Source organism: Marmota monax, unplaced genomic scaffold (genome assembly GCF_021218885.2).
Source record: "Marmota monax isolate L192 unplaced genomic scaffold, Marmota_monax_Labrador192_F-V1.1 WCK01_AAM20220418_F8-fsc00007, whole genome shotgun sequence".
Lineage (NCBI taxonomy): Eukaryota > Metazoa > Chordata > Mammalia > Rodentia > Sciuridae > Marmota > Marmota monax.
This window is the reverse complement of record NW_026692781.1, coordinates 7,755,418-7,782,392: the sequence shown is the minus strand read 5'-3', so window position 1 is coordinate 7,782,392 and position 26,975 is coordinate 7,755,418. Positions and strand designations below refer to the sequence as shown.

Genomic DNA, 26,975 nt, shown 5'->3' with positions numbered 1-26,975 from the left:
AAATATACCACTGGACTGTGCACTTTCATAAATTTTATATTTCAATTAAGAAATAATACTGGCTAGGGGTGTAGCTCAGTGGTAGAGTTTGTGCTTAGTATGTGTGAGGCCCTGGGTTCCATTCCCAGCACCAGAAAAAAAAAAAAAAAAGAAAGAAATCCAGCACGCTACCATAACACATGTTTATCTTCCATATTTTAGGAACAGAAAACAACACAACTATTTCTTGTCAACAAGTATATTTAATGAAGGTACTAGAGGTTATTTACAGAAGATATACATACATACAATTCCTACACATTAAATGTAGTCTTATTGTGAAAACAGAAAAAAATGTACTCCAAAATTACATACTAAATAAAAATAAATAAAAAGTAATTATTTGGCACAATATCTATTATGTAGCAAATAAATAACTCTATACCATTGATTGGATGAACTATTTACAATCTATTTGAAAGTGCAAAACAATTGTTGAAAATTAAGATATTTGTAATAACATTTAAATCCAGAAAATATGTTATTTTTTTTAAATCAGTAACAATAAATTTGTAGCTGAAAGGTTTTTTTTTTTTTTTAATGCCCAGGAAAATATTTTAATTTTGAAAAACATTTTGTGCATATTGTGCTCTTCGGAAATGTTATTTTTTATCTTAACGCTGGCAATTTTAAGAACCTTGGTGTTACTGAGTTGGAATTCTTATATAAGTAATCCTGATTTGTAAATTTTAAAAAAGATACATTGTAAACATAAATATTATTCTATCTATCATTCAGAAATTACAGACCAGTCCTCTCTAAATTACATAAGTAGCCATAATGTTTTATAGTAGTGTGGTCAGGTTCTGTTCCTTAAGAGGTAAGATTATGTGGATGGAAGAATACAACCTAGCATGTGGACTTTAACAGATTCCTTAACACTTTGCCCAAACCCCATTGGTAGCACATTTTGCACTGTAAACATTCTCGGAAGAAACATCAGGAGCTTGAGATTCCCCTTGACAGTGGTGTTTCTACTGAGCTCTTCATTTGGGCCTTATGAAGATGGCACAACTGGAAATGAAACAGGGTGACTACACTGGGGGTTCCTAAGCTAGCGTGTGTAAGCTTTATGCAAGTCAAATCATTTCTTCTCTTCTCATGTAGTCAGTAAGCTGAATGCAGCCCTGAGATGTCTCAGGATGTGTTTTTGCTTGTTTTGTAGAATTCTCTAGTGGTGATACAGTCAATGGTAGCATAAAAGGCATTTTTTGAAAGATTGTGGACTGGAGACAAATCATTGCTTGGGGCACTTTAGATGTCTATGGCCTACGGGGCTCTAATCGGTGTGACATCTGTGATAAAGTTCTCTGGTTGTCAATCACATTTAATTGCCGGACATAACTCCGGACATCCTGATGGTTCTTATTAGCTTGCGCTGCATCAGGATCTGTTGGAAGAAGAGGAGGAGAATTGGCATTGCAAAATATATGCATATAGATACAGCTTTATTTTCCCCATTGACTTATTATGCTTATCACAGATTCCTGGGTTCTGTCAAGACCTTTCAACATACCACATTCACTGTAATATTTCTACTTGCTTGTTCCTTCTCCTCTTTTCTATCCTCCAATCTTCTTTTCTTCCCTGGAATCATCTCTTTTGATCATTTCCCTTTGTATTGCATATTGTTTTTTTAAAAAAGAAGAAAGGGCACAAAAATGTGGGAGGGGGAGCATCTGTCTGATAGCCCCTGCTGACAAATGAAAACTGTTTCCCCTAACCAGCCCACCTCTGTGTCTCACTCTGTCTCTTCCTCTTTTGATCCAGATGAGGGCTAATGTCAAAAGACAATTTTATTAGCTCATCGCAAAAGTACTTTACCACCTGGACCAAACTGAAGGAAGCCAGAGAGATTATCAGGTCATGACTGTCCCCTTCACTTGCAGGCAGTACACAGCAATGCTATGCAGATTGTATGTTCTTACAAACTGTCCAGCTTCATAGAAAACCACAACTTATGACTTCTACCAGATTTTCAATTCTGAGGCTGCTTGTTCTGAAAACCCAGTTACCACTCTATTGTGATCCAAGCATGTGAGCTACTGGGCTATCAAAGAGGTTAGCTGATTTCATTCAAACCAGAGTGGCAAGAAAACCCCATGCCCACAGCCCTGTGCAGACATTATACGAGAATGAGGAAGGCCACACTTGATAGTGCTGAACTGGAAGCACAGGTCCCTTGGGAAGTGACTACTAAGCTCCCAAATATCGCTGCCCTGTGGGAATCTGTGCCCAGAGTTGCTAGATCTTTCTTTTCTTTGTCTTTCTTTCTTTTTTTTTTTTTTTTTTGATGAACAGGAAAGCTGAACTTTTTTCCATGCGAATTCCTTCAATTCTTAAATGGTGACATTTCAAAATAAAAGGGGAAAATGCTATTTTGATCCAACACCTCTGCTGTGGTCCATGAGCTACCTCCCTCCCATGGCTTGGGGACTTTGGTCTAGTTGGACACTGAGAGTGGTCAAATGGGAGTCTGGACTGCTGGCCAGGGGTCTGTCCCCACCATAGTACACTACTTTCTGCAGCCCAGTTGCTCCTGTTAGATCTACCCACCATTACCCAAGACAATTAGAATGCCATCTGCATATGGAGTGAAGGGGAGTATTGCAGGTCTGAACACAGAAAAGCAGAGTGAAGATACAAAGGCCCCTACCCGCTGTAAGAAGAAACTCATCAGTATAATTATCACATATAAATAATACCACAGTGAACTGCAGAACACATTGTGCTTAATTTCCTCCGCTTCTCACTGGCAGTGTACTCTACATGTACAATATACTGTAATTACATTGTACATATTCCCACAATGTTTATGAATCTATTCCTATAGCTTTATCTATAGATTGTTGACTTCAGAGCTGAGCAGCTGTTGTTTACCAGCAGTCACTGATAACTTCAACAAATGCAGTGGAGAGTTTTTTAAAAAAATAATTTCCCTCTACTTCTCTCAGAGAAGACATAGGAGAATGTAGAATTTATTTCCAAAGGGGCTCATGTAACAAAGCAGATTCTATCATGGTTCTTCTTTGGTTCTTAAACCTCACTGAGAACCTGTGAAGATCATGAACCCTCTCAGGCAAACAGGAGTTTGCATATAATTTTAGGAATTTCCTGGACCCCTGAAGGATCATGGATTCTAGATGATAAGCCCCTCTTCTACGTGGTATTACTCATCTAGTCTCATTTCACTTGCACAACTGCTTTAAGATTGTGTTTTTACACATAGTAAATCACTACAGGCAAAGATAGGAGACATTTTAAATCTGGTAGAATCCACGTAGGAATAGTAGATGATATGCAAGACCAATTTCATTTTGGAAGTCAGAGAAGGCACAATCATTTGAATTAACTTTTTTCAAGGTCTAATATCTCCCATTATCAAGATTACTTGCCCCAGATTTTCCCCCACTGAACACTAAAAAAAATGGTATCCCATGTTGCCAAACTCTGGCTTTGGACCAACTCTGTACTGTAAAGAGCAAACCTTTCTGTTTAATAAAGCAAGAACCTTCTAGTCTCTTGGCATTGTGCCTATGGGAGAGAATGGTTCTGGTAAGCTTATAGTCAGACACATGTCATCTTATCATATTGTATTAACAAGCCAAATTTCTTCAAATGACTCATACAATAACGTTAGCAAAAAACTTCACAGGGTCCACCTCCTTACTCCCAAACAAGATTGAGGGGGCCAAGGCTTCGCCCCTCACCCAAAACCCCAGTCCAGAGGAGACCGCAGCACTGCTGCTACGATACAACTCAGCTCCTGACAGATTACAATTGTCACATATCATTAGTAATATTTTTATGCATACGAAAGCATGGCATTATACCAATTCTTGTGATACATGTTCACATTTTCAAAGAGCACCTCAAATTCCCTCCGATACTCCAAATAAAAAATCCTGCCAGGGGACTTTTTACAAAAGTGCTATAAACATGAATGCATTCTTGCAACACCCTGAGAAACAATAAATATCTTCCCCAGTTTATAAATGAAAGAACTGAGTCATCAAGGGTTGATGTTGCTGTGAGTTTCTCAACATCAAGCAATGAGTCACACAGAGAGCTGGTTGGAGGCACTTTGTTGGCTACTGTGTCCTAGTTGTTTCTAGCCATACTGGAAAAAAGCAAGTTGATTCTCTTTAAATCCATTCACAACATAGTATTCCTATGGTTGTTTTCTAGTTTTACAACAATGTAAATTTTTTTTTTTTTTTTTTTTTTTAGTTTTACAACAGCAAAACAAAGTCCTTCAACCCAAAGCCCAAGTTGCAAGGAATTCATGGTCCAAAGTGCCTCTGACACAATCAGACACTGTCCAGACTACTACAGTGTCTCAGTGGGCTCATTAAAAAGGACTTAATCACCAAGATCTCCATTGCGGCGTGTAGCAGCACTGAACTTACTGAAGGGCTGGCTCCTGTAGTACCTCACTGTTCTGGCAGTGTTTGCAATCATGCGCTAAGAGGAAAAAAACAGAAAAAGAAAAAAGAAGACAGAAATGCAAGTCAGCTTAGTGTTTAATCCAAAAAGGAAAACAAACCATTATTTATTTTGTCTATGCTTGGTATCACCAGAAACAGGATGTTCTAAGACGTCGACTATCTGAAGAGCTGGTTGATGTATAACGTTTTTAATGACTTTAAAGGGCACCCATATTCTGAGGCACTGGGCATTTTCAGGTAAGGAATATTAATAGCCTAACTCTGTTCTCATTGTTTGCTTCTTCCCTACAATGTAAAAGCATTCCTGAGACTGTAAATTAATGCTCAGAAATAGTTTTCATCATCTTAACAATGGCCAATGTGAATTTGTAAGAGAACTTGTAACTATCCCAGATTTGAAAGAGGATTAGTTTGTCAAGTTTCTCATAGTAAATAGGCTTCAGTAATGAGGTATTAGATTATATGCACTGAATGGTAAGTCCAAGTATTCTCCATATAATTTTTTTTAATTAGTTGTTGATGGACTTTATTTGTTTATTTATTTATTTACATGTGGTGCTGAGAATCGAACCCAGTGCCTTGCACATGCTAGGCAAGCATTCTATCACTGAGCCACAACCCCAGCCCTCTCCATATAAATTTTTGTCACATACTATGCATTCTGACCTTCCTAGTATTCCAGCAAAACTGTATATTGCAATGTTAATCCTGATTGTCTTACTTTCTTCTTTCTTTGCTTTTACTTTCTTTCTAATTATAACACAAACATATGCACGCTTTAGAAAACCAGAAAAATATCAGGACAAAGTAAAAAACATTTAGAATATTACTTCACAGAATAAACTCATTAATATTTTGGTACATTTACTTCCAGCATTTAAGAAATGAATATGTAAAATCACATTTAAAAAAATAAAGTCATACTGTGTATACATACATTATTTTGGCTTGAATTTTCTACATTGCATTGTGATCATTTTCCATGTTATTTTCATTTCAAAACATTTTTTAAATGAGCATGCATTCCATCAAATGGACAGATCATAACATATTTAAACTTTGTTAATTTTGTCATCAAGTGATCTTAATTTCTTTGTAGAGTTTCGTTTGCAACAAAGAATAAAAAGGATTCTTTATGCTGAAGTCAATTAAACAAAAGGGAGAAAAATGAAAATGAAGGACAGAAACAGAGAATCCTCAATCTCTGTGGAAAAACACTGGTGAGACCCAAGAACCATTTTTTTAATCAAGATGTATATTTCTTGCTCACAGTATTTTAACAATAGCTGGGCCCCCCATCCCTGGCCTGTTTGAAGACACCTTCACTGCCCAGATTCTATGGAGTATTCTGTAGACATAGTGGATTAATTGAAACATTAGCAGAAAATTGTTAAGGCTCCACCCAGGGGAAGAGACTCCTCAATTTCTGAGGGGTTGTATAATTTCAGTTCCTGTTTTCTTCTCTCACAGATCTTTGACTTACTAAAGTAAAAGAAAATGACTTTGAGGAAAACTTATGTAGGAAAAAAAAACATAGAAAAGTCAAGGCCTTACAAATATATACATGTGAGCATCAAAATACCTCGCTGAATACCAGTGCTTTGTAAGCATGACATGACCCACGTCTACACTGGATGATTTCTCACACACAAAGAAGCAATCGAAAAAGTTTGAACTTCACTTTCATAAAGGATCCTAAAAACCAGAACGTCTGTTGATCAGCATGAAAAATATATTACAAATACCTCCAAGAAAATGCAACATACAATGTATAATTAGCCTCTGATATATGGAGCCCTGAAATAAACAGTAACTATGATAATTTCCCTGCTAATTTACTTTAAGTTGTTTTTTCACTTCTCGAAAGGCTTTGCATCCGAAGGGCACAAGTATATTCCATGTAGAATTATTGTAATTCTTCAGATATTGAATGGAGTGTAATTACTGAAAACCCTGGGAAATGCTGCCAGTGTGCCCCTCTGAAGAATAATAAAACAATTAGCAGGGGTCAGAAACCTCTTCCTATACCATTCTGTAGGGAGTAATTGTTCTGCTTTTTAGTTTTGAAAGCTAAAACATTTCATTCTGACTTCGGCTTTAGACTACTCTTTATAGCTATACTCCCAGGCTTCATAATTTTTAGCTCATTATGTAGTTTAAAATGTGAGAACAATTGTTTAAATCAGTAATTTCCAGCTCTGAAGTTCATTCTACCTTTCTAAATCTTTGATTAATTTTAACAATGGTTTTAATTTTGACGTATCCTTTTTAATTGTACTCAAAGATAACTTCAGCTTAACTTCAAAATCCAGATCTGGCTTTACAACGTGGTCCATTCTCTTCCTTTGTGAGGTCTAGACAATAGTGTTTAATGGTGTGAACCTACAGTAGCTACGCGGGAACCCCGCTAGCATTGCTGGTCAGTGCATGGTTACAGAACACTCTCAGGAGGCCATAGAAGGGTTAAACTGATATTTTAACCCACACCTTTTTGCACCCATTACATGCAATATCTAATATGCTACTGAGATTTCAGAAGTCATCTCCAGGGTGCACAGAGCCTTCCACAGCCTGCCTACAAACTGCGTCTTACCACTGAATGTATCCTACAATGGGGACTGCATGACCTCTAAGGACATCCTTTTTTGTTTATAGAGACATCTTACTTCTATAAATTTATTATTTTGAGTCAAAATCTTTCTCTCTTCACTTTTCACTCATTGATCCTAGATCTGAGTTCTGGAGTCATAATAAGTTTAGTCCCTTTTTAAGAAGTCAGTTCTTCAGATACTTAAAGTCAACTCGTATAGATATCTTCCTACTCCAGGTCTTTTCTCCAATAGTTCAAATTTTTTTTTAACAATTCTTCTTAAGACACCTTTAGTTCTCTTCTGGACAGGCTCCAATGTAATGCCTAAGACTGAACTAATTGTAGAGTGGAGAGAAATGATCTTCCTTTGTTCCTTGACTTAGCTGATTCTATCTAAGTTCATAATTTAAAAACAAAACAAAACAAAACAAAAAACAGCACCACCACACACACACCCCATATGACTGACATCTGTTGAACTAACAGGAATGAAACCTCTTGGTCTGCTTCATTCAGCTGCTGTGTGGAGGCAGCTTCCTGCTCTGAAGTTGACTCTGTGGACCAAAGCAGAGGATCTTACATTTATCTCCACTAAAATCTATCTAGAGTCTCCGCATCTTTCTGCAGACTAAGCCCCATGTGCTGTCTTTGATGGCAGACGACTATTTCTTCATTGGTGTTCTCAATCATGTTTGGCTGAAACCAAGGTTAAAGAGAGGTAGGCTTCATTATCCAACTGCCGCAACAGGAATGGAGCCAAAAATTACACCCTAGGCTCAGAGGTCCTGCCACAGCAGGTTGGCCAGCCTGGAGCTGGCCAGGCAACTCTCTATAATGCTAGGCCCCGGGGAAGTGCCTGATTACTCCAAAGTAGAGCTTCTCATCTTTTTTTTTCCATTCCAGCAAACCTGAGGTTGATGACACACACTCCCATTAGCAACTGGCTCATTACGACAGCAATCGGTAATTCAGGGGTGAATGTGGGGTGAACATGATCCTTTAAAAGATGCTTCCAGTAGGTGTAGAGGGCAGACTGAACCCTTTTCGCCACACCTGAACTGATTTTTCTTGGGACTAATTTTAAGCTTAGGTCTTCAGATCTTGTTTGCAAAAATTAATGTTTTTGCAGTTCCTGGCCTACTGGGGTGAGGGATGGGCCCAATTGATGGCTGATGAATTCCCCTTAGGACATGCACTCCGGAGGGAAGTGCACAGGGGGAAAATGAGGTAGTGAGTGGAGAACTCTGTGACCACATTCATGTGTCTATTTATTTATATCTATAGCTGAAGACACAGTGACTCTGAAGCAGATGTCCTTCCTGGGGCCTGAGATGCTGTGTGACCTGTCCAAAGGTTCAGTACAAAAAAAAAGGGGGAGACTGGGTGTGTGTGGCTTGGTGGTACAGTGCTTGCCTAGCATGTGTGACCACATAAAAATAAATAAATAAAATAAAATTAAGGTATTGTGTCCATCTATCTACAACTAAAAAAAAATTTTAAAGTGGTGGTGGGGAGATCAACTGCTGCCTGCACTCCAAGCCTGAGGGTCCATTCCTGTAGCTCTGATGTAGGCAGTTACCTTCCAATCCAATGTGGGGTTACAAGTGCTTCTTCTCCTACTGGGGCTTTGTGACCTTTCTGTAGCACTACCCCTCAGGAGCAGGCTGGCCAAGTCATACCTGCACTGCCACCCAGATGTCAATAACAGAACTCTATAGCTTTGGGCCTTCCTGCCCTGCTCCTGCTGATTCTTGTTTCCTCTTACTCTCCTGCTGCTGAGGTGCAGGCTTTTATGTCCACCTTTCAAGGTCAGACCAGCAGCCCTCCAGGCATTGCCACCTTCCACTGCTACACTCCAGACATGGCCAGAACAGCCTCCCTCTGCTCAGGCTATTCTGTCTCTCTGCTCGAGTCCTGGAGGAGCTGCTCCTGAACCTCAGCCCTCTTCTAACTACAGCTTTGAATTGTTTTTGTCTTTCCTTCTGTTGACCTTTAAGATCTTTACCATTTCTGTTCTTAATGTTTCCCAGATTGCTTTTTCTCTTCTTATATTTCTATTCCTACTGATTTGATTCCCTTTCCATCTCTATTTCTATCAAATACAGCATCTCTGCCAATTATTCCTAGCTTAGCATGTGTAAAACCTCATCTATCACATCTGATTATTTCTCTCCAACCTCACATATTCACATATTTGAGACAAGAATTTTTTTTCCTACAAGATAGAAAAAAATAAATTCTCTCTTCTACAAAGATTGTGCCCATGATAGCAACCAAATGGAAGTGCACAGTAGGGACCAGAGATAAAAGGGACCCAGAAACTAAACCAGCTCTCACTGTATGCATCATTGAAAAAGGAGCCTGAGCCCTGTCCCCAGCTGTGGGTCTTTAATACATAAGGGGCATGTGACAGATACATATGTGTAACACAGGCACGATGGTCATGGTGTATCATATATATGATGGTCATGGGACATGGCAGTTCAGTGCCTGTCTAGTCACATGTGGTATATATGCATATATCTTCACTCGGGGAGGGACACTAAAGAACAGGCACAGCATTTCGGGGAGGAGAGAGGAGACAGAATAATACCCAGAGAGGACCAGAAGGATGGGGAAACATAACCTCGAATCAAGTCTCAGTTATGCAAAATGCTTTGGGTCACCTTGGTTAATTAAATTTTCTAATAAAATAGACAAAAAAAAAAAAAAACTACTTGGATTCCATTTTTTAAAAATAGAAATCTTTTTTAAAATGCTTTAGTGGACTGCCCTTCCTAAGCTTGACACTGGTGTTTAATTGGGTGATTCTTATATTCAACAAATATTTCTTGCCTACTTACAACATTATCAGACACACTTGTAGGTGCTGGAGAAATCTCAGTGGACAAAACAGGTAAGATACCTGATCCAGGGCACTTACATTCTTAGTGGAGATGACAGATGATGTAAACAAGATCATCTTGGATCATGAGCCCAGCTATCAAGCTGAGGTTATCTATCAGAGTGAGCTGGGTGTGGGCGAAACAGGGAAGTGGGTGGTCAGGAAAGATGACAGAGGAGAGGACATGAGCTGAGGCCTGAAGGGGGTGAGGCAGGTAAAGACTGGGGGAAGAACATATCAGGCAAGGTGACAGCTAGGGCAAAACCCCTGAGGCTGGAAGGAAGAGAAAGAAGGCTAGTGTCTCCAACTTGGACTGAACACAGAGGAAACAGGGTGTGAGATAAGGCAGCAAGTCTGGGTTTTATCTGTTACTATATGTAACATGGTTTGATTACCTATTACATCTGCATGAACTTCTCTGTCCTGTATTTTGCTTTTTGACTTGTCTTTCACTACTTTTGTGACCTAGTTTTTCTAACTGTTGTTGATTTTTTTGTTGGTGTTTAATATTTCACATTTTATCTTTTCAACTGCCTCTAATCTCATGAAGGACAAGGATAACTTTCTAGATATCTTTATGTCTGCTAGTAAAAAATCCTTTTCCAGGACACTCTATATATGGTGTGTTGCTTTGAAGGATGCCCTTTGGAAAACCTGCCTAAGCCTAGTCTGCGGAAGCTATATAAAGAGTAAACTCTGAATGTACTCCCATAGATCTCCTTCGTGTTGGAGACATCTGGGAATTGAATGGATTTGCTCATTTAGATTTTTAGAGATTCTTTTCTCCATAGCTTGAGGTAACAGGTTCAGAGGTCCCTCCGTGAGTCTTGTAATAATATTCTTGATGATAGATATTGCTCATTATGTAAGGTCATGCCTAGGGACACACAGGATTCAAAATATTTATCTCCCTTATTGAATTAGCATCTGTTAATGCTTCCAGAAGTCTAGAGGTTTGCCCTATGCTTCTCATTCCTAAGAAAATGATGACCTCAAAAATCACATTCATAAATACAGACACCTAAATATGGGTACATCTGAAACAGAACCAGCCTCCATGGCAGCAGCACTTGGCCTACCAGCATGCTTCATGCAGCCGGAGACAGTGGCAGCCGGCCAGCATATTCTCCTCTAATCCATTGCTAGTCTACCTTCTAAGTATTATAAATATTCATATATGCCATAGAATACGATGAAGGGCTTTATTCAAACATTTTTTGAATACTCCTTTATGTTCCCCCCAAATAAAAGAATGTCGGCCTTTTTTTTTTTTTAAACATAAGGATCAGAGTGTGGATTCTCTTTTGTTCATATTCACAAGTCCTGAAAACCAATATGCAACAAATTCTCTAATCCTCATTTCAGATCTCAAGGGTGAAGATGTTCAAAATGAAAATGCTTAGGGTTGGCACAGTGATTTGCTATGACTGTGCAATGCTTTCACCAAGAAAAGACACCGGTGTTTCTGGGCACCCTGGTGACTTCTGCTCCCCTGGCAGGGCCTCCCTCTGGGGACACAGTCCACCATCCCCACACAAGCTGCCAGCTCTGTTAACACCAGGCCCTTGCTGATGGATGACTGGGAAGTGGCACTGACATCAACCTGGAATGAAAGACAGATCCTTCCCCAAGACACACAGGAATAGCATCAGCCACTGGCTGTAGTGTGGGGATAAAGGGAAGGTCTGGGCTGGTGTAAGGGGAGAAAATGTTGGAAAACTAGCAAGGTTTAACAAAACATAATCAAATCTTTCTGAAATTGTTTCATTTTCTAGTAACATCTAGTTCATGGAAAGGCATTTAGGAAATCAAACTTTTTTCATGAAATGATTTATCAAAGAAATACAATTTATAAAGTTGCTGCAACCGAGGACTAACAGTACTTTTTCAATATCCTTTCTCCATTCTCTTTCATAGAGCCCCATAACATTTAGTGGGGCACATAGATATCCAAAATAGGGGATACATTTTCTAGGTTTCCTTTCATATGACTAAATTTCTGGCAGTGAAATGTGAGACAAAGGGGGTATGCAACTTCTTCCTTATTTTTAATGGGAAGCAGCATCCTTCATCATCTCCTTTCTCCTCCTTGAAGCTGGGATGGAAGGGGGGACATGGTGGTCTACCATCTTGGATCATATGAAATAGCAAGAGAGAGGAAGCGTGGTACCTTGACTTTCTAAAGAGCAGAGCTACCATGCCCACTCAGACGTTTCAGTGAGAAAGAAATAAACTTGTCTTGCTTAACCCCTCATTAATTTTGGTTTCCACTATTGCAGCTGAAATGTGATCTTAGCTAGTCAGTTGCTGTGAAGCAAAAGTGGACTCCCTGAGAGCAGGGGTTAAGGACTTCTTTACTCTGTGCTCAGCAAAAGGAACCCACTACTGTGGGTATAAAGCACAAAAATGGGAAGGGGCACTCTCCTAGTACACTGAACACTACCTTGACTTTTCCTTTGCAGGTTATGGATGGAGCACCGAGATCTAAAATCCCAGATGAAACACCTTTTACCCCCTGCCCCCCTCCAACAGATGACCGGCTTGGTGCACTCTGCTGTTCTTATCTGCTCTGTTAACTTTAGTGATCAAAAGTTCTAAAGCTCAGTCAACCTTTTAGGAAACTCTAGCTTCAATACGTTTGTGCACATGTTGATTTTATAGTGCAGTGATTGGCTTAGCCACCCCTCAGTCTGCCCTTCTGCATAAAGTGATTCAGAAAGTAACTTATCCCCACTTGCTGTATCTTTCATTACAGAAAAATGGTTGTTTTAAAAAAGAATGCAGGGAAATTGTTTAATTCTCTCCATATTAATAAATGAGCAAAGAATTTTATTACTTTGATCAAAAAATTATTAAACTGATACAGTAATGGAAATATTTGTAGCTTGCCCTTGGTGTGGGAGTTGAGGAGGAAAACCACTGAGAAGTTTTGTGTCCTCTGGTGTAGAGTGTATTTGAGGAGTATATGCTCATATTTCCTAAGAACTTAAGATATGGGAACTTAGTGCCCAGCAAGACCCATGCTTCCCTACCAGGCTTGGCTTTACCATAAGCTCATTCCTCAAGCTGAATGGTGCTGATCCTTATGGGATTACTGCAGGGTATTTCAAGTTCTCCTAGAGTCATACATACTAGGTCAATTTCTTTCTTTTTCTTTTTTCTTTCTTTCTTTCTTTCTTTTTTTTTTTTTTTTTTGTGGTGGTGGTAGGGATTGAACCTAGGGCCTTGTGCATGCTAGGCAAGCACTCTAACAACTGAGCTATAATCCCAGCCCTATACTAGCTCAATTTCAAGAAACAATTAGAATTGCAGTTTTCTGATAAGAATTCTATGGTTCAAAGGAAGACTCATGTATCATGGAGCTACTATAACCCAAAGATGGATGGAGCAGGCATGATCCCCATGGAAAAGTGAAGTGTTGACTGAGTATTGAACCTCATGTCTCCTGAGCTCCAAGTCTTGGGCTTTTCTTACAGTGCCACATCCTCACTGTAAATCATAAGCCAGGGGAAATCCAGTATGCAGCCAAAGGGTTCAGAGACAATGGAGCATTCTACTAACATGTGCTGTGTAGCCAAAGAAAGGTTTTGGTGTGACCTGCTTTATTGCTTCATGAAAAATAAGAAAATAAATAGCAAAGTAACTATATCAGGGGCTGGGGATGTGGCTCAAGTAGTAGCGTGCTCGCCTGGCATGCGTGCGGCCCGGGTTCGATCCTCAGCATCACATACAAACAAAGATGTTGTGTCTGCCGAAAACTAAAAAATAAATATTAAAATTCTCTCTCTCTCTTTAAAAAAAAAAAAGTAACTATGTCAGACAACACTTTTTGGAGGGGGAGAGCAGGGTTGATTATGGGAAGGTGGTTGGAAAATACTGAATATGCATATGCCAGTCCCTCATTTGTTACCAAAATTTCTTCTTCTTGTTAACAGAGAGTTTCAAGTTCCCTCTCTGAACTTGAGTGAACTTTATTGGGATGGGTAAGACACACTTAGATTAATACTCCATAATCAAGATCTGTATAGAGTTGCTTTTTACCTAGTGCACTAAAGTCAGGCTTTGCCGATAAACATTTCAAAGGCATCCTGGGGCAGTCTAGCTCCACAAACCTTACAACAAAACAACCACACAGAAGTCACTGGAACATTTGTGCATTTTAGCAACAGGCAGCCAGGGACAGAAACGCACAGCATAAAAGCTGGCTGCTGCTGTGAGCCACAGCACAAATACTATTCAATTTCACAAAAGAGAACTGACAGAATAAAATAGGTAGCCAATTTGAACCAAGTATTTCAAAACTCCTTTATGTGTAACTACCTTTTTAAACATGGCAGCGTATATGGAAATTATTTCCTTTATTAGTACAAATGCAAATTTTATTTTAAAAAAACATTGTGGTTAAAGTTATAATACTGCACGTACCATTTTTTCAAAGTTTACTAGATTGTCAATGAACGTCTTGTTCCCCTCATGAGTAAATGTCATATCTGTAAAGAAATAAAAGCCACATTCTAATCACTAACCGAAATATGTCATACTAAGAAAGTACAATAGCACCATTAGATTATGCAGGTGGATTTGCATAACACTGCAGTGGAATAGGGCTGATAATAGTTCCTTTTATGTTAGGTGTTTAACTTTCTAAATCACTTTTCCTGAAATTAGTAAAATTTCTAAACTAACCTTCTGTTTCACTAACAATACTTCCAAATCATAGATTCCCTGCTCTTCCAATCATCTTCCAACCCCTTCTGAAAGTCAGGGCTCAGAGGAGGTGACAAAGAGGTGGAAGAATGGGATCACACTTCCCCAAGAGATGGATCTGATCAGATGTTGCTTGTCTTTCTTCCCCCAGGGCTCACCACCTCCTGGTCTGCATATATTTTAGGATTACCTTTAATGAGTAGAGGCATGAAGGGGATGAGAGGGGGCTCCAGCTTAGCTGCTGTCAGCCTGTAAGCCCTGTGGTTTCTCGAAGGATCCTTAGGAGACAAAGAGATGCTGGTCAATGAGTGACACATACAACATAGCCCCTTTTAACTCCCAGCACATCAGTCATCCCACAGTTGGGTATTTTTGAATCAAATGTAGCTACAAAAGAAAGGTAGACTTAGTTACAGAAACTGATTTGCATTTTAAAACAACTTCACATATGGCAGGACAATATTTTGCTTTCTGTTTCCATTCTGGTTTGAAGGGGTGATTTGCCTAAAGGTGCTAAGGGGAGGAATGGAGGAACTTTAGATAGGGCCAAGGGGAGGGAGGGGGCAATGAGTTAGTACATGTATGAAGACATGAATGGTGTGAAAATATTTGTGTACAATCAGTGACTTGAAAAGTTGTGTTCTATATGTGTAATATGAAATGAATTGCATTTTGCCATGGTGTATGAAAAATTAGAATAAACAAATAATTTTTTAAAAATAATACAAACAACAATAAGTGTTGGTGAGGATGTGGGGAAAAAGGCACACTCATACATTGCTGATGGGACTGCAAATTGGTGCAGCCAATCTGGAAAGCAGTATGGAGATTCCTTGGAAAACTTGGAATGGAACCATCATTTGACCCAATTATCCCACTACTTGGTTTATATCCAAAAGGCTTATAAACAGCATACTATAGGGACATAGCCATATCAATGTTTATAGCAGCACAGTTCACAATAGCTAAATTGTGGAACCAACCCAGATGCCCTTCAGTAGATAAATAGATAGGGAAACATTGGTATATATACACAATGGAACATTACTCAGCATTAAAAGAGAATAAAATCATGGCATTTACAGGTAAATGGATGGAGTTGGAGAATATAATGCTAAGTGAAGTAAGCCAATTCTAAAAAACCAAAGGCCAAATGTTTTCTTTGAAATGAGGATGCTGATTCATAATGGCCATGGGGTGGGGGGAGTATGGGAGGAATGGAGGAACTTTAGATAGGGCAAAGGGGAGGGAGGAGAAGGAAGTGGACAAGGGGGTAGGAATGATGGCAGAATGAGTTAGACATCATTACCCTAGGTACATGTATGAAGACACGAATGGTGTGAAAATACCTTGTGTATAATCAGTGAATTGAAAAATTGTGCTCTATATGTGTAATATGAAATGAATTGCATTCTGTCATCATGTATAACAAATTAGAATAAATAAATAATTTAATTTTAAAAAAAGTAAATATGAAACCAGTAAAACTCGGAGAGTTCCCTTCCCCTGAAGCCCTGCCTCCTCCCTGGGAGGTTGGCTCAAGGCTCCCTCTACCTGCTTACCTGCCTGCAGGTTCTGACTTGCCCCATGAAACCATCCCATGGCTCCTAGCAAGTCCCATTCACTCTTTTTCTTTCTGTTAACACCTCCCAGCCAATGGGGAAAAATAATTTTGGCAAGCCAAGAGATATGCAGCGTCCAATCCATAGCCAACCTGAGCTGGATGGAAAGGACCCCATTACATTGCTTTTCTTAGTTACACAAATTGACCTTATGTGGGACATAAGTCCTCTTTAAGTTAGTTCCTGAGGGTGCCATTCATTAGTCAGACATGCTTGTTTTAGCAGCACTAAAAGGGATCATAAACTTCTTAAAGTCACACAAGGACAGATAAAATTTCCGAAATGAGAACTTCAATTCAGTTAATCAGAAACTGGATTAATGCAGACAGTGAACAGAATAAAGAAGCCACTGTCACTTACCATTAAACTTTCAAACTCTGCATAGAACTTCTTGAACTTGCTTGGCAGTTTCTGTTAATGAAATGAAAATGCCAGACGAATATGTCAGATTCAATATCTAGATATGTATCATGTGTTACCATTTCTAGGTAGGAGAAACATATTTCTTTTGGCTCTTCATCAAATATCTCTGAGACAGGGCAGTTTATAATCTCTCCTGTCACTTGAGAATCATCTTCTGGAATACAGAGAACTTGACTTTTCAAGGTCTTAATCTATTTGAGCCAAAAGTAACTATAAATGCTATAGTATTACTGCTTTTAGTTTGTGTGTATATGTGTGTGTTTGTGTGTTATTGTGTGTGTGTATGTATATATATATACATATATACACATACATATGTGTGTGTGTGTGTGTGTGTATTTTTTATTTTTTTGTACTGGGGATCAAACCCAGAGGTACTTTATCACTGAGCCACATTCCCGGTTCTTTTTTTTTAATATTTATTTTTTAGTTGTAGTTGGACACAATATCTTTATTTCACTTATTTATATTATGTAGTGCTGAGGATCGAACCCAGGGTCCCACGTGTGCGAGGCAAGCGCTCTACTGCTGAGCCACAACCCCCAGCCCTTTTCCCAGTTCTTTTTAAGTTTTTAGGCAGGGTTTTGTTAAGTTGCAGAGGGCCTTGCTAAATTGCTAAGGCTGGTTCAAACTTGCAATCCTCCTGCCTCAGCCTCTTGAGTTGCTGGGACTACAGGCATGTGCGATTGTGCCCAGCATTCTTTTATAATATTTTCTGAACTGAATGATTCATAAAGAGAACTGCATTTCCCAAATTCATATAAGTGACCTGGACCCCTCATTCCCTTTTTAAAACTCTCTGATTCTCACAATCATAAATTTAGACCAGAGAATATTAGGATCAAAAGAGATTTAGAAACGGCTCAACACTCCTCCTTTACAAAGCAAGCTACGTGACAACAGGACCTTTACCAGTTTTGTTACTGCTATTCCCTCAGTGCCTAGGGGAGTGAAGGTTACATAGAAGGTGCTCAATAAATATTCATCTGACTAACTTAAGCCTGAGTTTTACAGGTGGAAAAAGTTAGGTCTCAGTCAAGATGACTGGACAAAGTCACGCAGCTGGTTGTCATCAGTGCTGCTGGAATTCACATCACCTCTCTTCTTTCCTATCTCATCTCTTCTATGCTCTATGCTTTTCCACATGGACATTTCTTCCACGTGATTTCTCTGCTTTGCTAAAACATAAAATTGATAGCTCTATCAATATGTTGATTTCTCCTGTTTATTGGTTGGCCTGAGATTCAATACCATCCACTGTACCTGCAGATCTAACCAGTTCATCAATACCGGATCGTCTTTCAGCTCATTGGCTCCTGCTTTGCTTGGGTCCTGGGTTTTTGGTAAGGCTGGACTTTTGTCTTTGAACAGAGCCAAACCAAGATGGAGCAGCCTGACATGTTCCCCACGCAGAGTCGGGAAGCACGGACAAGTCCTAGGCCCAGAGATTCCTGACTCAGCTCTGCTCTGCCCAGCAAAATCTACCTTCAAAACATTCACCAGTCAGGCCTCCACAATCCTCAGAAAGCTTCTCTCCTCTCTTCCTCTCTTGTGTCCAAATCAGTTTGTTATAGTCGCATTTAAACATCTGTAAAAATCTTATTTTATTTCATACAGTCCAAACTCATTTTCCTGGTATCAATTTTTAAGTTTGGTTTCAAGAAAACCTGATGTCGTTACTTGGGTTATTTAGAGGCCTAAAAACTGCATGGGCATGGAGGGGTGCTAGGATCTTGTGCAAAGTATCCCAATCATCATGTTGAATGATTGGGACATTCTTAACATTAGAACTTTTTGCCAGGTGCAGTGGCACATGCCGGTAATCCCAGAGGCTCAGGAGGCTGAGGCAGGAGAATTGCAATTTCAAAGCCAGCCTTAGCAAGTTAGCAAGGCCCAAAGCAACTTAGTGAGACCCCGTCTTTAAATAAAATATCCAAAAAGTGTGGGGATGTGGTTCAATGGTTAAGCACCTCTGGGTTCAATCCATGGTACCAAAAAAAAAAAAAAAAAATTGGACCTTTTCTGATTAGACCCAAATGTCTGTGTATATAGTCCATTTTGGGTTAGACCTCTGTCATTCTTGTTCTTTCTTTACTTAGCTGGCTTTTAGGTTCAAGGATATAGGACATGTGCTAATATAACATTTTGTGGTTTCTCAATACTACTATTTATCCACACTCTGAGCTTCAACAGCAGTAACTCTACAAGGGCAATTTTGCCAACCCAGGGGATATGCAGTAATGTCTGCAATTTTTGTTGTCACAACTGGGGAGAAGTGTGCTGAGAAATGTTATTGAAATCAAGTGGGTAGAGGCCAGGGAGGCTGCTGAGCATCCTATGGTGTGCAGGACAATGCTCCATGATGAGGATGTGTCCTGCTCAGACTGTCAATAAAGCTCAGGCTGCGACACCCTACTGCAGATGATCATCTCACTGGCTTCATCTGGGACTCTCTTTGCTCTCTGCTGGGAACCCCTCCCTTCACTCCACCATGTGGCTTAGCTCTACTCCCTGTGTTGTTCTTCCAGTGTTTCGCACACCTGCTGGAGCTCCTGGGGGTGAGGGGCTGCTCCTCACACGGCTTGCATGGCCATCACCTACGCACTGGAGTTGTCTGGGAAGCCCTTGGGACGTTCTCACAAAATACAGGGAGATCAACCCAAATCAAAGATGCTCGTGAATGAAAGCTCTTCCTATCGGACTACACAATTACATTTCACCTTAAAAAGAAAGGTTTATGAATGATGAAAGCCTCATCTTCTCTTGTCAGTGACACACAATGATGAAAATAGAAGCTCAGAGACACAAAGTACTCCTATCCCTGGTGGAAACTAGAGGACTAGCCAATTAACTATCTCCTTTTGCCGACCATGGACTGGCCAATTAGTTCTGTTCTTTTGCTGGCTGCACCCTCCCCAGAGGCCTCCGGTTTTTCTTTTCCGAGCAGGAGAGGGACTCAGTTAGTGTTTCCCATATGCTATGGTCTTACTCTCTGCTATTATGTGGCACCTCTACCAGGCCTCTCTGGACCCCCATGAGGCTTTATGCCTCTTTTATTTTTCCCAATCAACTCCTTTGGACTCCTTGCAGGGATTAGAAGCTGGAAGTAGATTGGGTAAGGCAGGCTGGGGAGAGCAAACTATCTGAAGGGAACCCTAGGTCTCTAAAGATCCCAAGAGCCTTGGGCTATAAGACAGGGGCGGTGCGCAATGGCTTCATTGCTTAGATTTGTTGGCGGCTCTAGCTCTGTCCTTTTGCTAGCTGGAAGATGATACAGCTGCGTGGCATGCAGGCCTCACCAATTCCCTCATTCCTATATTCAGGGCATGAGCTGCTGTGTGCTGCATCTGCCTGGAATTTTAAGAGAAACACAAGACAGAAGGACTTGTGAGGACCTGCCCTATAAACAATGGAAACATTTAGGAGGGACAGAGAAAGAAAATAGTTTCAAGAAGGAAATGGGGAGGAAAGTAATTTCAAAGGAAACATTTAGAGAGGCAGACAGCTGTCTTTAAGCACCATTGCAAATTGAGTCTATTATAGACTCCTTGCCCTCTTTTTGTGTCTCCCATACTTTTTTTTTTATTTTTAGTAAGAATCTATTTTTGTGTGTATGTTCTATTGGAGATGAGTGTTCCTTTCAACTGTATGTCACATGTAAGAGGTCAAGCACATTTTGAGCACTAAGCTCATGATAAATGAAGATATTTTTGAACAACCAAATATCAACAAACCACTCATCCTGTTTGCTATAGAAATTCATGGCACACCTGCATAACTTTTGCCCCAAACAGGATCCTAGTCAATTGTTGCTCCTCTACAGAGAGAGAAGTCTGCCAGGTGGTTAAGAGATGCTTAGTGCTCTGCCACTCTAAGCAGTTGGCCTCTGAGCTGTTTCTCCCAGGAGCAAAATGATGACTTGGCTAAACATGGATCTTTTCTCCTCCTTCAGTCATAGGTAAGACTTGGGACAAAAGCAATAAGCAGACTTCTCAGAGAACAATGGAATCTATGGCAAAACCTTTGCAAGTCCTCTAAGCAAATGGTGTTCCTTCATGTTATACCTATGAACTGGACTTCTTATTATTTACATTGTGTAGATCAGGAAGCTGAGATTCTCCCATGCCCTTTCCCACAGAGAAAAGGATGATATCTTTTTAAAGTCTCATTCTGTCGCAACTGGAAAAAGGAGACAGGCCATCTCCCTCCAAAGGTCCCAACTTTTACATTACTATACCAGAGTGAGTGATATTTCTAGAAAAAAAGCCCATTGGTGAGTCTGCATTTTTATTCTTTTTTTTTAAAAATTTTTAGTTGTAGATGGACACAATACCTTTATTTTATTTATTCATGTGGTGCTGAGGATGGAACCCAGTACCCCCCACATGCAAGGCAAGCGCTCTACCACTGAGCCACAACCACAGCCCTGTGTTTTCATTCTTAAGGCAAAAGTCACAGCTGGATCTCAGTTGAAGCTTACCTCCCACGTTAGTGCCAAGCGGCTAACGGCAACATTACTTAGTCCCATGACGATGGCAAAAAAGGAATTCAGATTTCTGTATTCCTTACAGCTGAAACACAAGAGAGATGAGTTTGAGTAAAATGACATTTTTTGGTCAGAATAAAAAAAAATTAGAGTTCTATTTCTGATAGTCATCAATATTCTTTAGGATTCCTTTATGTGAATGAGCAATAATAGATTTGGTGCACTGTGTAAGTTCCACTTGGGTAACCGCATTCTGCTGTTTGATTTCTCCCTGTCATTTTAGGAAGTTGATGGTTTTGGCCAATGAGGTATGAGTTTTGAGAAGTAATTTGAAGACACTTCCCCTGGAAGTTGTTATAATTTCAAATTTGCTAAATGTCACGAAAGACCTGAGGAAAACATCCTAGGGGACAGGAAGCAAAAAAGGAAAATGTCCTTGGAGACTTCCAGACCTTTAGCCTGAGGATGGACACCTTCCCTGGTAGCTGGAGTGGGGCTAAGAAGCCATAATGCTGCAGCCACCTGCCTTTCACCTGCCATGCAAATGCTTCTCATGTGTTGAAAACTACCAAGTTTTAAGGCATGATCCCAAAGGAATAAATATCAGAAGTGTGAATGTGAGAAGTGACCTAAACAATTGATGACAGGTGAACCTTTTCCTGACATCAAAGAAGCTGAGCATTTTAAATCTGTACTTGTGCTACTATTAGCTTTTAAGAATATATACTTGGGGAGGAAACATGTGGAACAAGTCCAGAAATTCTTATTAGAATGGTGATATCTAGGCCAGGCACTTGGTTTAATTACCAAAAAAAAACAAAAAACAAAAGGAATCTCAACTTCTTCATACAAGGTCCCTGAAAAGGGAAAGAATTCATTTTTGCAATATGCACAAAACCTTCACCTTAAATCAATGTGGCTATCTAAGTTTACTAGTTCCTAGTTAGATCCTGTTTGAATGAACATTTTTATAAAAGGCAAGTAAATGATTGCATTTGCTACCTAGTTTCTTCTTGCAAAGGTAGCAACAGTAATTCTTCAATGGTCTGAATGGAAATGGGAATGAATATTCCAGAGCAGCTAGAATGTGTCTGTTTCATGAGAAGGCCAGCAAGGTCTCATGGTGCTGGGGTAGTGGCTTCCAAGTTATTTGGGAGACACCAGGACTGAAGGCAGAGAGTGCAGTTATTTGTATTTGCCTTTGTCTTGTGTCTGATCTTGAAAGAATAAATGCTGGGTTGTAGACCTGTGGTGACTTCATCACCCATGGTATGTCACAAGATTTCTCCACACCTAAGTTTCCTTTAGGAATCAAAGGAAACCACCACCTGCCTCCCCTCTCCAACTTCACAAAGTTCTGGAGAGGACAAAGCTTGAATCGAATATGTTGTGGTTCTCTAAAAACATCAAGTAGGACGAACACGACTGCCACCAGGTTTCCATCTCATTCTTGCAGATCTTAGAGCAATGAAAGTCTACAATCTTCTCCAACTGGGCTGTGAACAGCTCCATTATAGGACAGCAAGCTCAGCACAGGGCTTAATAATGGTTAAGTAATGTACACTGAAGGCCGGGTCCACCCACTCACTCACAATCAGAAGGAAGCAGGGTAAGAAAGGAAAAATCATGCAAAAAAAAAAAAAAGATTCTTGGTTTTTTTTGAGGGGTTCTTCTTTTTTGCCTCTGTAAAATAACAGGATTGAGCACCAAAGGGTTTTCTGCATCCTCACATTTGTGTACAGACTGACTCTTTCCCTTGCTGCATTTGACACTGCCAGGCTGAGGTGAGAGAGAATGTGCTCCTCATGATGGGAAAGCACACATTGTCACAGTTTCCATAATCCACTCATTCCAAACACGTGAAGGCATTTGTTCTTTGCAATGAGGCTGTTCACGCTCCTGGGGAGTGTGGCTATGTTCTGAACCAGAAATGCATATGCAACGTTTTACCAAATCATTTTCTTCAAACAGCCAGCTTTTCCAAATGAAGAGATAGCAGAATTTGAATCCAAGGGATCCGGTATTTTGTCAAACCCTTGAATTTCTGGCAAAATAATTCAAGGCACTTGGCAAGCTGCTGTCTATAAAATATCGAGCAGCCTTTATGTCTTTGTTTAGCCCTGGGAATCAGACACCGTATGGGATCTCAACTATTTGGCTCAAGAAAATTGCCTGGCTGGGGTCATTTGCTCTCCCAACCTCCCTGTGCTTGAGTTCTCCCTGCTTTTAGAAAGGAGAGGAGTCTCACAGCCACAGGCCACATTTAGCTTTTTATTTTTAGCACTGTGGTGATACCAAAAACATGGAAGTAAACAGGAGGTTGTCAGGCATATCTAAATAGCCAGGGAAGATTAAATTCATGTCAGGGAGAAATCTAACTGGCCCCTGCAGTAAATAAATTGTTTCCCACGAAGTGCTGTTAAATAGAATATTTATAAGATGTTTGCTTTTTCTGATGTTTATGGAGATGATTTTCTTGTACCAGGTTAGCTCGCCTTCATGCATTTTACTGATTTTATTCTAGCTGAGCTGGATGTGCTGTTGTACTAGCATGCTCCACTGCCCTCTCCTGGTGAGAATGTGTCATGCTGGACATTGATTTCAGGAGCCTCTTCAAGGACTTTGTGCAAAGCAACTTTGGAAGAACCAAAGAAGATAAAAAAAATTCTGAGTAGTTCAGAACAAAGGAAAAGAAAAAAAAAAAAGAAAAGGTCATAGTTTTGATTCTATAATTAATGCTGAACGATGCAAATTTATATAGGGATGTCAATTATTATAAAAATTAGGAGAAATTCATTTTTCTTTTACAAAAATTCAGTTATTTGTGAGCCCCTAATGGCTGGTCCTTGTGCACAAGGAGTTCCTATGTTCTGTTCTGTTTTTCTCTTTCGAGGTGTAGTCTAAGAAAACCAAATGAAAACACAGCTCAGAGATTTTGTTCTCTTCCCAAGTTAAAGATACTTACTGGGCTGCAATCTTAATAAATTTTTTTAAGAGCTGAACACGTTTGCTGAGCTGGGAACAAAGGCAAATCTCAGTGACAACCCAAAACTGAATTTCATTAAACCTCCTCAGGAACAAATCCAAGTTTGCTGTGGTCTTTTTAAAATTATGCCTTCCAAATGTGTGATAGATTAGCTCCAGCTAGAACAGAAAGAAAAACAATTTCACTTATTTGTTTTTAAATCAAAACACCAGCCAGCCTGGCTTCTCCAATTTGTTCTATCGGTCAGCAAATGTGAATTCAATCACCGACCCGGATGAGACATGCCCTGCAAATATGAAGGGCTTCTATGATGCCTGTTAAATACATAAACATAAACTAGGTGTTACTGGCTTAATAGACTTAGGAAGACATAGCATACGTAATGCAGCACCATAAAAAAATTTCTTTAATATTTAAAGACTTCATAACAGGCATTATTTATAAACACAATATGGAAAAAAAAAAACCTGCCATGTGGCTTCCATATGGCAACACATGTTAATACACAGAGTTGAGCAAGGCCAGGGGGCTTCATTCAAAGTCGCTATTGCATCTATTAATGCACCCTCTTGGGCACCTTACCTCATGCACACAGTTGAAGAGTTCCCAATCATAAATTGTCATCTGGTAGGCTAAATCTTTGGAGCTCATCAGTTCAAAGGTTCCCACTGTTCCAACAGTTGGACCTTCTTGTTCTGGTAAAGGAGTCTGTGGATGATAATGCAAAAATATCTCAGAATCTCAAAACAGACAAAAGCATAGTGCTGAATATTTTCAGGGGTTTTCTGAGGGCAAAGGATTCTGGAAATGTTTCCAGGAATATCTTGAAACTTTTACTCAAGAGAAAGATGCCATTACTCTTACTGCTACTTGCTTTGGTGTTGTCTCTATGGTACCACCATCCTTAGAAGCCATTCCACGACTGAAAAATGTGGACCCCAGCAAATAAGATTCAGCGAAGGGTGACTTGAAGAGGTTCTCTTATTGCTGGGTCTGGGAGGTCCCTAGAAACTCTCCTCTTTCCCTAGTAAAGATGGATGAAGTTTTGGGAGACTTTCTCCCTCCTATTTCCCACAGACGCTGTTACGAAGGGATCTGCCAGGGCAATTTTAGACTTTTATCCACAGTGCTCCTTACTGCTGCTGGTGACTGGTCAAGTCACTGTGTCTCCATCTTTAACACACTGCCTGGGGCAGCGAGGTGGAGAGTGCAGGGAGCTGAGGTCACATACAATGTCCCATTCCTCTAACCCCTGGCATTTGGGAGACTGAGAATGATATTCACAGGGTTGTACTGTTTGGAGCTACAAATTAACACACCAAATTGCTACTTTCTGGAAGACCCTCGGTCAAAAGTTTCCATCTACTTACTTATCTTATTTTTCTTTTGTGAAAAATGATCTAGAATTCTTTTCCTTAGAAAGAAAGGATACAGAGACAAAAGAAATGTATATACAATGCATTAATATCTATCTATATACGAAAGAGGCAGTAGATACATTACAAAATAACAAAAGTGAATTAATATTTCCCAATATGATGCTATCCATATTAATATATTCAATATTTGTATATTCAATATTCATATCAGAAGTACTGATGTTATATGTTTTATCATCTTCATCATGATCACCAAAAACACTATATTCTATAAATTACCTCTACACTAAAGAAATTAAATGTTCAGTAGGTAGGTGGTCCCTGCATCTAAGAGGCTAAAGCCTAAGAGAACATCAATCAAATTCACAGTGTAAAAGAGTCAGTCCTGACTAGCAAGCACAACACTGCACATGGGTACCTTCAGCTGCTGAGCTTCATTTACACATCTAAAGAAATGGAAATACAAACACACAGGACTCCCAGGTACAGATATAAACAGGTGGGGAAACCTGAATGAGACTTTTAAAGTTACTGGATATTTGCAATGAATGTGTGGCTTGAAAAGGTTCTTGGAGGAAGAAGTTTGGCTTTGAAAGATATAGCAGACCCACTCCATTGGATTAGAAGAGCAAGCTTTTCCCTGAGTATTTAGATGATTTACTGTAGGATGAAGGATGACCAGGAAGGCATGGAGGTGGGGAAGTCATCAGGGGAACTGCTTGGCAGGAGCAGAGCATAGGGGGACAAAATGGACAGCTTGAGCATCTTTTAGAAAGTCCTCTGAGGAATGGATTAATAACTCAGACATTGGAATAGACTAGATCATAGACCAGGTGAGTGTCAGCTTTAGAGAGCAACAGACTAAACATCAACCCACTGTAACTACAGAGACTTGGACTGATCCCTTAATCTCTTGACTGTTTCTAGCTCTAGTACATTGGGCCATAATTCCTTAGTTGGTAAATTGGGGTCTGAATCCCTAGGCTTCTTAAGAGGCTTTGGTGGGAATGATTTAAACGCAATATATAAACACCAGCAGAGAGGGGGTCCTTTCCCAGATTAGTTCACTTTTCAGAAGGGATATAAATTTGCAATACAAATTTTCAGGAAAGTGTGTTCAGCACACCTGGAGTGTTGTCCCTGACTCACTGTAAGCAGGGGACAGAGAACGGGAAGGCAGGACAATGATTCCAAGGTTCTAAAACAGGGAACCAACTGGAAACTGATGGGAAAATGGTTCATGGCAGCCAATGAGGACAATGGTTTCCAAGGCGGGGAGGCTTTAGGTAGAAACGATAGGGAAGAGTTTAAATTCCAGGTCTTAGGACCATCTTTCAGGTGAGACTGGCTTTCCACATTCTCCTTCCCCTCCTGAAGCTGCTGCTGTGAACTCAGTACCTCTACTCCTGTG

At 39.9% G+C, this 26,975-nt stretch overlaps 1 protein-coding gene and 1 long non-coding RNA gene across 16 annotated transcripts in view; one reads left to right on the top strand and one right to left on the bottom strand.

The window, feature by feature from the left end:
* Positions 1–222: 222 nt before the first annotated feature.
* The window catches only part of Rapgef4 (Rap guanine nucleotide exchange factor 4), a 288,628-nt gene continuing 261,875 nt past the window's right edge, over positions 223–26,975 (bottom strand). For all 15 annotated transcript variants that reach the window (XM_046447277.2, XM_046447278.2, XM_058580189.1 and 12 more), the window contains 8 exons: positions 24,768–24,893; positions 24,165–24,343; positions 21,194–21,284; positions 16,651–16,701; positions 14,859–14,946; positions 14,387–14,451; positions 4,449–4,503; positions 223–1,429 (listed from right to left, as the gene is read on the bottom strand). In XM_046447277.2, coding sequence (XP_046303233.1) covers positions 1,302–1,429; positions 4,449–4,503; positions 14,387–14,451; positions 14,859–14,946; positions 16,651–16,701; positions 21,194–21,284; positions 24,165–24,343; positions 24,768–24,893 — 783 coding nt within the window. In that variant the 3' untranslated portion in view covers positions 223–1,301. The remainder of the gene's footprint in view (positions 1,430–4,448; positions 4,504–14,386; positions 14,452–14,858; positions 14,947–16,650; positions 16,702–21,193; positions 21,285–24,164; positions 24,344–24,767; positions 24,894–26,975) is intronic.
* LOC131424270 (uncharacterized) lies at positions 4,287–6,366 on the top strand. The gene is made up of 3 exons (XR_009227008.1): positions 4,287–4,724; positions 5,587–5,707; positions 5,958–6,366. It is a non-coding gene; the product is annotated as an uncharacterized LOC131424270 (long non-coding RNA).